The sequence below is a fragment of the Sphaeramia orbicularis genome, chromosome 4, assembly GCF_902148855.1.
Source record: "Sphaeramia orbicularis chromosome 4, fSphaOr1.1, whole genome shotgun sequence".
In the NCBI taxonomy this organism is placed as follows: domain Eukaryota; kingdom Metazoa; phylum Chordata; class Actinopteri; order Kurtiformes; family Apogonidae; genus Sphaeramia; species Sphaeramia orbicularis.
Genome location: NC_043960.1, coordinates 36,381,120 through 36,392,395, shown reverse-complemented (window position 1 = coordinate 36,392,395; position 11,276 = coordinate 36,381,120). Strand labels below are relative to the sequence as shown.

Sequence of the window (11,276 nt, the reverse complement as noted above, 5' to 3'; positions counted from 1 at the left end):
GACGTCATCTTTACTCGACAAACGCGTGCTGGCCCTCAAAATGAAAACAAAACATGCCATAGCCTTTCACTGAATAACGTACACGTTACACAGTGCTGGGTGAACAGTGTCAGAGTCGTTAGTTGAGAATGACTCTGCAGGAGCTTGTTGCCCAGGCTGCATCCGTCCACCGTGACCGAACAGCTGTGACATACTGCAGCTCTGTGTCGGGGAAATGGAGTTCTCTTCTGTACGGGGACCTGTCTACACTTGCCGAAGAACTGTCTTGTATTTTTAAGCAGAGTTGTTCTTCCAGTAAGGGTGTGATCGGGCTGTACTGCTCCGATGACTTGTTTGTACCAGTCTGGATTCTGGGGTGAGTTCACAGACACTACTGTCAAAGTTTACCCCCTAATGTCACCAAAGAGCATCCCATATGTTTATTAACAAATGTGAATGTTAGGGTTAAGCAGTTTGAATTATATTACCAAATGTCTAAGCTGAGTAGCTGTGTTATTATGTGGTTTAACAGAATCCTACAGTGTCCTGCCGCTTATGTCCCACTGGACCCAGATGCTCCTGGACTCCTGTCCACCAGAGTCATTCACCAGTGTGGACTGAAGTACTGTGCTGTGCAGACTGACCTCCTGAAGGTTGAATATTCGCTAATCAGTTAACATAAATCAGGATGTTGATAGAGACAAATATATTTTTTATTTATACAATTCTGTGCAAAATTAAAACAGTAAGTAGTTAAACATACATATACTGATCACTGAGAAGAATTGGGAATGACATTGTTTATTTCATTACAGTTGTTCCTTTCACTGGGTTGGATAGGGAGCAACTGAACATTTAGTGCTTGAAGTTGATGTGCTGGAAGCAACAAAAAGAACAACATAAGTAACTCAATGACTTTGACCAGGTCCATATTGTAATGGTGATGTCTGGATCAGAGCATCTCCACAATTGCAGGTCTTGTTGTTTGTTCCTGGTCTGCGGTGGTTAATACTGACCAAAAATGGACTAAGGAAGGACATCCCAGCCTCAGGAGATCTGATTATCTGTGGGAGGTGTTGGACAAATAAATCGGATCCATGGAGGTCCACCTCTAGTGCCAGGACTTCAGGGATCTACTGCTAACATCTTGGATACCACAGCACACCTTCAGAGGTCTGATTCAGTCTTGGCCTTGGGTCAGAGATGTTTTTGTGGAAAAAGGGGAACCTACACAATATTACACAGTGGTAATAATGTTCTGCTCCTATAGATGTTCAATTGGCTGAGATCCAGTTGTTGTTCTTTAGGTACTTTTGATAGGTTTGAATCACTTTACAAGGTCTGCAGATGCTCTGACCCGGTGATTTAACCATCACAAGGTCTCTCTGGTCAAAGTTGCTCAGATCCATACTCTCACCCATTTTGCTGTTTCTAACACATCAACTTTGAGGGCTATATGTTCACTTGCTGCCTAATGTATTCCAACCCACTTGGGCTGTACAATCGGACAAATTAGTCACTAATGAATACAAAACATGAAAAATACAATGAATTTTACTCTACTGTATGCACTGTAATTGGAAATATGTTTTGTTGTTGTTAATGCTTTACTTACCATAATACCACAGGGTGTCCAGTCTCTTTTTTACAAATTATTTAAAAGCAAACAAATAGACAAAACTGTAGAAACTGTTACAAAATGAAAAGAGGATATTAAAGTTTTTTTTCCCTTATTTAATACACATCTATATGGGCACCATTAGGTGCATGAAGCACATCAAGACAGTACTGGATTTCTTACCATGTTGGCTGTATCATAGCCTCATCAGTGGTGTCAGTGGCATCAGTGATCTTTTGCTTCAGGTCGTTGATGCCCCGTATCTTTGTTCGATACATGATATCTTTAACATAATCCCCGGGACAAAAACCGGGGGAGTGATATCTGAGTGATTGGTCGTCTACTCCTCCCTTTATCCAACTCTGTCCCTGCCTCCATAAATTTTTTGTGCCCTGCACAACTGACAGGTGGATGTCTTCCATATTTAATCCTGTAGCTTCACTGAGTCTGTGTATCCAATTTTGTTTCAATAAAACCTTGCCTTTTCATGAGGAGTAACCATTTTTGGGGGTTTATTTAATAGAACTTATTTCATCAACAGTGTACCTGAAATACACAAGTGCAATATGATTAAAAACATTGATAACCACAGAGAACATAGAACAAATCTGATTAACATACCTATTGAATTACTTCTGTGATACATTTTTTAAATTGTAAAGAGACTGTGTGGACACCCTGTATGTTCAAGAGTGAAGTCACAGGATTTGATCTTTTTTTCCATTTCCTCTCTCATAAAGAAATTTCAGGAAACCCTCATCAAATACATAGTGGTGGAGGTTTGTGAGGAGTTGCCCAAGTTCCAACTCACACTGATAAGAGTCGAGCCATTACCGGTTTCTAAGCAGAATGAAGGAACTGAACGTATTAGAGCTCTGACAGTCAGTGGTGCTGATCTCACGGACTCATCTGCAGCAGTGAAAGACACAATGAAGGTTGATCTGGCGTATGTGCTTCACACATCTGGAACAACAGGCATTCCAAAGATTGTGAGGGTCCCACACAAGTGTATACTCCCCAACATACTGCATCTGAGGTCAGCAAACAAAGAAATACTACAAAATGCACTAGAAATATTTCTTTTGTATTGAACTGTGGCTCCCTCTTCCTAGATCATTGTTTCAGATGAATGAAAAGGATGTGGTGTTTCTCGCCTCACCCTTAACCTTTGACCCCTCTGTGGTGGATATCTTCCTTGCCTTATCCTGTGGAGCTCAGCTGCTCATTGTTCCTTCTGTGATCAAGAAAATACCCAGTCGACTGTCTCAACTGTTGTTTACAGATCACAAGACAACTGTCCTACAGGTAAGTGTCAGTTATTCCTTTTATTATAAAATGACTGTTCTGTCTTTACAATCTATCATTTTCTTGTTTCACAGGTCACACCGACTCTGCTGGGCCGCTTTGGACACCATATCCTGAAACATCATGTATTGGCGTCTGGTTCCTCGTTGCGTGTTTTGGCTTTGGGTGGAGAGGCCTGTCCATCACCCGCTCTATTGTCTTCTTGGAGGCACGAGGACAACAAAAGCCAAATCTATAATATCTATGGGATCACAGAGGTTTCCTGCTGGGCCTGCTGCTACAAAATCCCAGAGTCTTCACTGCAGTCAAATGACTTGTGAGTATCCCTGGATTAAATTTGCAAATGGCTGTGACTCACAAACTCACTCAGTGTATCTGAACGTGTCTCTTTGAACCTTCTAGAACTTGCAGTACAGTCGTCTCTGTGCCTCTGGGGACTCCTCTGATGGACACAGTGGTGGAAGTCAGAGATGAACATGACTGCGTGGTTACAGAGGGGGAAGGACAGGTGTTTATAGGTGGGTTAAGACAGCAGCAGTTATCCACATGTACTGTACATTTCACCTAAACATTGGAATATTCAAGCAAATCCACACAATTGTTGGTAGAAGTAAAGTAAAAGTAAAGTAAGCTGTTAATACAACATCATGTTACAGTTCTGCACTCAAAACCTCCCCTCAGTAAATGTATTATTTTCTCAACGTTTGCTAAAACAGTTTTCTCACCTGAAAAGGACACTTTATCCTTTAGTTTATTACAAACTTAATTCCTGTTTTTAAATCTTCTTTTAAAACATATTTTTTCTTTTTGGCTTTTAACTCAGTGTGAGATATTAGCTTTTATTGTTTTAATGTAGTTACTTTTATTGTTTTTCTTAATTCTTTTATGTGTTTTATTTGCTTTATATCTGTGTTCAGCATTTTGGCCAACTGTGTTGTTTTTAAAGTGCTTTATAAATAACTTAATAAACATGAAAACTCAGCACATTTGGAGATATGTGGTTTTCACTAAACAGTAAGGGGATGAAAAATATCGTCTAAAAAGGAAAATATATGTAATGGACTAAAAATACAAGCTGTTTTGATGTGGTGGTGTAGACTCATAAATTAACTCGTGATGGAAATCCACATGTAAAGTACAGTCTTCTTAAATTGTTCTTGAATGTATCTCCTTAGTAAATGGAACCAATAATATTCTGCAGGTGGAGAACATAGAGTGTGTCTCCTGGATGATGAGGAGGTTGTTGTGCCGTGGACGATGAGAGCCACTGGAGACTGGGTGAATGTTGTGGACTCCCAGCTTTACTACCTGGGACGACGAGACCGGATGATTAAACGCCACGGAAAACGGGTCAACTTGGACAGTTTGCAGCAGGTAAGATGTTGACGTGGATCATTCATATACATTCCCAGTTCACGAAAATATTTACATGGAAATTTCTGTGAATCTCAGGAGAACTTGCATAAGCATAAAACTCAATTCCAGATACTGCATTAGTTCTGATATTTTTAAAGTTAATTTCCATGATTAGTCTGTGAACTCTAAGCCAATTTCTTTTTTTTGCATTTCAGTAGTTCCATTTGCAAAAATTTAGACAAAGATACACATTTAAAATATTACACTCACAGAAGACAATAATCGGGCTGTGTCAACGTACTGTCCTATCAAACTAAATACAGCTTCGGAGCTCAAAAATCCACATTTTGACTGCAAGCTATTCCAAAAGATTTATTTTCATTTTGTTCCATATTTTTATTGTAAAATCAAATGTTACACAACTCCTTCAGCACTTAATATTACGTTGAAAGCAAGTTTTGAAACCAAGAAACATCAAATATAAAATACCAGTATGAAAATTGGATGAAGCAAGATCTGTGGCAGTCATTTGTTGAAAATCAGTGAGGCTTCACTGCGGTAACAAAATGCATAATTATTACACTGGGTTACAAAAAAAAGTTTTTTGCAAGTTGTCTAGGTTTATTCAACTGAATTAGGACCATTTTGCACCGCTAAATCCAAAAATGACATCTGTTTTTCTTAATCAGGTCAGGTTTTTTGCTAATTTGATTTTGAAAAATTTGATCTTCTCACAAAATTGATTACATTTTTGTGACTTTATCAGTTGATTTTTTATATAGTTCTCACCTAAAATAGGTTTTAAGAGAAAAAAAATCATTTTCTAACAGGATTCCTGTTAGGTACAATGGTGTATTCACCGCAGATGTAGCAGAATACGTCAGGCTTATTTTTGCAAGATCTTCTAGTCGAAGCCATTTCATTCACCTGTAATATTAAAAAAAAACATTAATCATAAATTGGCAAAAATAAAATCTTCAGAACTCGTTTATTGCAAGAAATATGAAAGAATTTTGTATCATATGATGTGAAAATGCCCATAAATGTTAGCAAAAATGTTAAAAAGCCAATATGTAGCATAGTTCAGAAAGTTGACCTGATTGAGCAAAATTAATGTGATTTTTGGATTCAGCACACCAAAATGATCCTAAATCAGCTCGAAAAACTTAAACAATAAATTTGTTGTTGTCCAGTGTTATTTGACTTTGGCATCAACTGGTTACATGAACACAGTTGCGACCAGGTGGTGAATTAAATGTTTTGGTTTTAATTTCATCATCAAAAATGATTGAATTAAAGCTCTAAAGGCTAAATTTCCAAAGTTCAGAACTCAAATAAGTAGAGCTTTGGGAGTCCTGTGAACTTCATGAACATTTTTGCATGAATTTTGACTTGAACCCAGATGATGAGGCATGCACATTTATTTGTGTAAAGAAAAATACTGTTGAAATACCTTGAATGTTTCCAGGGACACATATTGAAATACACACATCCAGGTGAACAAAATGGTAGTATTACTTGGACTTGTTGTGCCCCTACTCCTCAGGGTGCACCCTTAGGTCTTCAGGCCAGAGCCTCCTGAAGGTCCCAAAGACTCATTTTAAAACCCGGGGAGACCTGCCCTTTCAGGCTGTAGCCACTAGTCTCTGGAATGACCTGCCCCTGTCCCTCCGTGTGGTCGACTCCATGGACTCTTTTAAAAAGCAACTCAAGATGTTTTTATTTAGGAAAGCTTTTGGTTGATGGATTTAGCCTTCTTATTTATTTTATGAAATTATTCTTATGTTGTTTTATTGCACCCATTTTATGTACAGCACTTTGTGATTTTTATCTGTGAAAAGCGCTTTATATATAAACTTTACTTACTTACTATTAGCATAGAGACTTGTTATCTTACCGAATATGTCGCTGACAGTCATGCTTTCTTCCCTTGCTTCAGCTCATAATGACGCTTCCTCTGGTGGAGGCCTGTGTAGTTGGACTACATGAAGACCTTCGACTGCTGGCTTTTGTTGTGACGTCCACATCTGGAGGACAGAAAGCAGCCTCTCTGTTCCCATCTGTGCAGCGTCAGGCAGATTTCCACCGCTCCTCTGTTAAACACCAGCAGGAGGACGTGGGAGGTGCAGATGGAGATGTGAGCAGACTCATTCTGAAGCAGCTGTCAGAGCTGCTGCCCTCCTACAGCGTACCAGACACACTGCTGATGGTCCCGGCTTTGACCCTGACCCCTCACGGTGAGCATCTATCTGTCAGAAGCAATGTTTGCACTTTACAATTCCTTTTTTTTTTTTTTTTCTCACATTTCTCTCATTTCATTTGCAGGCAAAGTAGACTTGGATGCACTAATGAAAATATACCAAAGACAGACGAAGAGTTTACAGGCCAGTTCTTCACAGGGAGATTTTGCAAGATTAAAGCAGCATCTGCAGTCTGTGTGGCAGGTATGGCCCTTGTTTTACATTGGATCTGAAACATCACAGCTTGCATGATGTCAGTAAGAAGGTTATTACTGTTATTGTAGGTAATTCATTTATCAGACAGGGGTAGTTGTTTGTTTACCTACTTTACTAGTTTCAGCTACATCCTGATAAATGACTTACCTACAATAATTATATGTGGAAGATAGTATGAACTTTTACCAGACAGAAGGTTATTACTGTATAGTTACAGAAAACAAAGACTAAAACTTAAATTACTGGTGAAAAAATTACAAGTCAAAAGCACAAAAACTAAATAAAGACTACCATGAACAATGGAACATGAAGTAAATCAAAGTAGAACTGCTTTTAAGTTTTCATTTCACAACCTTTAACCCAAACATTCATTTGTAAATATATTCAGTGTCATAGATTACTGTGCATGTCTTTGGCCACCATGAGGTTTGTTGATTTAACAAAGTTAGAGTGACCAAACATCCACTATTCTCTATTTCTGTATTGAGATATAACCAGAATATATGGAGAATATGTACAGCAGTAAAAACAAAAGTTTCAAGAAAAATGGCTTCTACAAACCAACGTTTAGTGTGACCTACCTTTGCACTTATTTTTCAGATGATATGAGGTTTAGTGTGTTAACTTTTGAGTGTTTTACTCCAAATTTCATTCAACACACATCAGCCGTTTCTTATTGTCCGGCTGCTTTTTTGTGATGGGAACAAATATTACACACACTAAGCATCAAATTTAACCTATAGAAGCCATTTAGGGCAGGTTTTTTTTTTTGTTTTTAATACTGTGGACATATGGTTTTAATACTTTGCAGTTTTCATTTTTATTCCTGTGCACATATATCCTGTATTTTGGGTTGTATTTGTAGAAAAGAGACTGAGAAATAAATACGTGTGCTCATTTCAATCATACAAAAACAACCAAGCTTCTGCACCGTACTGTTCATTCTTTCATTGTATTATTTGCAGCTTTTATGAAACAAGACTTTCCTCTTGATACCAATAAAAGGCATAAACTGAAATTAAATAAAAACTTGTCAATCTATCAAAATTAACATAATGCCAATAAAGAAAATCTAGATAGATAGATAGATAGATAGATAGATAGATAGATACACTGAACAAAAATATAAATGCACCACTTTTGTTTTTGCTCCCATTTTTCATGAGCTGAACTCAAAGATCTAAAACTTTTTTCTGTGTACACACAAGGTTTATTTCTCTCAAATATTGTTCACAAATCTGTCTAAATTTGTGTTAGTGAACACTTCTTCTTTGCTGAGATAATCCATCCACCTCACAGGTGTGGCATATCAAGATGCTGATTAGACAGCAGGATTTTTGCACAGGTGTGCCTTAGGCTGGCCACAATAAAAGGCCACTCCAAAATGTGCAGTTTTATCACACAGCACAATACCACAGATGTCACAAGTTTTGAGGGAATATGCAATTGGCATGCTGACTTCAGGAATCTCCACCAGAGCTTTTGCCTGTGAACTGAATGTTCATTTCTCTACCATAAGCCATCTCCAAAGGTGTTTCAGAGAATTCATGAAGAAGACTGTGTGAGGAAAATGGTGGTCACACCAAATACTGACTGGTTTTCTGACCCCCCTGGACCACCCAATACAGTAAAACTGCACATTTTAGAGTGGCCTTTTATTGTGGCCAGCCTAAATCACACCTGTGCAATAATCCTGCTGTCTAATCAGCATCTTGATATGCCACACCTGTGAGGTGGATGGATTATCTCAGCAAAGGACAAAGGAGAAGTGCTCACTAACACAGATTTAGACAAATTTATGAACAATATTTGAGAGAAATAGGCCTTTTGTGTACATAGAAAAAGTTTTAGATCTTTGAGTTCAGCTCATGAAAAATGGGAGCAAAAATTAAAGTGGTGTGTTTATATTTTTGTTCAGTGTAGATAGATAGATAGATAGATTGACTGATTGATTGATGACACATATGTATGTTTTTATTACCAGGGGACTCTGGGCCTTTCTGCAGATGTCCCCGTTGATGATGAATCCAACTTCCTGCTCAGTGGAGGAGACTCCCTGAAGGCGTTACTTCTCCATGAAGACATCCTCACTACTGTGGGGGTGACGTCACCAGAGCTTTTGGAGATCATACTTGATGGGACTTTCTCTGATGTAGCGCGGCACATCGCTATGGTAACACTGAAAAAAGAGACACTTGAAAAAAGCCCCTCATCCCTTTCTGAGACGAAGAAACGGCGCACAGATCCTTCATCTGCAGCTCCAGCAAAGAGAGACCGCAGGGACTTAAAGAGTCTGCAGACCAATGCAAATGTGTTGGGGAAACGGGTTGTTAAAGTTCTAAGAAGAGCTAGCGAGGTGGTAGAACTTCAAAGCAGAGATGAGAAGTTTCAAGCGGAGTCGTTTGGAGAGACTAGTGCCTCTGTGTCTCTGGGACTCAGTCTGAGCTGGTCCTCAGACACAGGCAGATGTGTGGACGCCTCCCCAGTGCTTCTAGTACAAGACGGGACCAAAACGATAGTGTTCATCGGCTCCCACTCCCACAGGATGCAGGCTTTAGACCTGGACACGGGCAGCGTCCAATGGGAGCGAGTTCTGGGGGACAGAATCGAGGCCTCGGCTGCAGTTTCCCACTGTGGGACTGTTGTGATTATAGGTGAGTATTAACCCTCTGATGCCTTTTCAGAAATTACCACCAGTGGCGCTGTTGTCTTTTAGGATTGTTTTTCGATTTCCTCAGGTTGCTATGATGGATGTGTGTATTTCTTGTGTGCTGCGTCTGGAGAGACTCATTGGGTGTTTGAGACTGAGGATGCAGTGAAATGCTCTCCGGCTGTAGATCCACTCACAGGTCTGGTGGTAGTGGGCTCACATGATGGGTATGTTTATGCCCTGGACCATAAGGTGAGTGCATTAGATGCCATTTGTATCAGTTACTGAGGAAATCTGCAGATCTAGACATAATAGAGGCCAATGTCATAAGGTCATAAGAGGCATTTTTAGTTTTTTTATTTTTGTTTCATGTTGACTTTTTGTTTTCAATTTCTCTTTAGTTCTATGCATTTTTAATCAAGTTTGGAAGATTAGTTTAGATTTTTGGGCAATGTTTAGTTTTAGTTTGGTTTTATCAGTCTCAGTGTTTGCTTAAATCTTTCATTTTTGTAGTGTGGGGTTTTTGTAGGAGTTGAGATTCAGAGACATCAGATATTTAGTTCCAAATAGGAATTGTAGAGCAACAAATTGGAAGCTACAGAGCCACCTAAAATATGTGGTTTATGTAAAAAATAAAGCAAGACAAACTAACGACATTTCCTCCATAATTTCATTTTAATTCAAGTTAGTTATTATTAATGCATGTTAATTTTTAATGCTCATTATCACCACTCATTTCTTGAATTGATTCAGTTCTGATTCACAATTTAGTTAAATCTAATTCAATATTGATTCTATAAATAATATTTCAGTAACAGTACATGTGTTGCTTGGAGATAAAAGAGATTCTCAGAGAAACAATAGTAAGATGTACCAGGACCCTCTGAAGTGGCGTATTAATGTTCACATTAAGAACTGACCCCACTTAAATGCACATAACATTTCTTGAATCAGAAAATCCATTTTTAAACCTGATGTTATTATTCACTGAAGGATCAGAAATGTGCATGGAAGCATCACTGTGGCGGTGGGGCTGTGTTTTCTTCCCCCTTCCTTCATCCCTCACACAGACGTCTGTACGTGGCCTCACTGGGAGGTCGTCTGTTCTGCATAAACCCTGTGAGTCAGACCCAAACTTGAACAAATGTCAGTTCATTCTGTACTGTGGAGTGTCTCAGCTGTACTGATTCCCCGTGTGTGTTTTAATTCCAGGACAGTGGAGAAGCCCTGTGGTCTGTCTGTAGAGACTCCCCATTTTTTTCATCACCGATCGCATCCTCTCATCACATTGTGATCGGCTCGGCGGATGGAAACATCTGCTGCTTTAGCGTTGCAGGAGAACCGGTGAGAACCCGACTGTTCTGTTTCTCCACTTTCCTCCACGTCAGTGCTTTATTCTGTGTTTTTTTTGCAGCTTTGGCAGTTTGTGACAAAAGAAGCCGTGTTCTCGTCGCCGTCCCTGACACCCAACCAGCAGAGGGTCATATGTGGATCCCACGATGGCCGCCTGTACTGTATAAACTGCACTGACGGCTCTTTGGCCTGGACGTTCCAGACCACAGGCCGGGTTTACTCCAGCCCGTGTGTGTTTGACGGAGCCACTGTGGGCAGGACAGGGATCCTGGTGGCAATAGCCTCCACAGATGGAACAGTCTGGATCCTGGATGGTCATGACGGACAAATGCTGGCCTTGTACACTCTTCCTGGGGAGCTGTTTTCATCCCCAGTTGTGTTCAAACAATCCCTCATTATCGGGTGCCGCAATGACTATGTGTGTTGTTTGAAACTTAATTTTAAAGAGGAAACATAGAGGGACCAAATGTTATTTAGCTTTATCTTAATACTAATAAAACTGATTGTTTTCATATCTGTGTCAGCATTTGCGCTTTGGGAAATATGACTTTAATTACAG

At 39.4% G+C, this 11,276-nt stretch overlaps 1 protein-coding gene across 2 annotated transcripts; it reads left to right on the top strand.

Annotated features, from left to right (window-relative positions):
* Window positions 1–31: 31 nt before the first annotated feature.
* aasdh (aminoadipate-semialdehyde dehydrogenase) lies at window positions 32–11,229 on the top strand. Of its 2 annotated transcripts, none has more exons than XM_030132976.1 (14): window positions 32–355; window positions 512–632; window positions 2,338–2,633; window positions 2,710–2,902; window positions 2,977–3,218; window positions 3,305–3,420; window positions 4,104–4,276; window positions 6,198–6,495; window positions 6,584–6,702; window positions 8,699–9,368; window positions 9,453–9,616; window positions 10,358–10,483; window positions 10,577–10,708; window positions 10,779–11,229. In XM_030132976.1, the coding sequence occupies exons 1-14, from the start codon at window positions 129–131 to the stop codon at window positions 11,172–11,174; spliced, it is 3,273 nt and encodes a 1,090-aa protein (XP_029988836.1). In that variant the 5' UTR covers window positions 32–128; the 3' UTR covers window positions 11,175–11,229. The 2 variants fall into 2 exon arrangements, with proteins under 2 accessions (XP_029988836.1, XP_029988837.1); XM_030132977.1 differs by having other exon boundaries at window positions 6,584–6,705; window positions 8,702–9,368.
* Window positions 11,230–11,276: the final 47 nt, after the last annotated feature.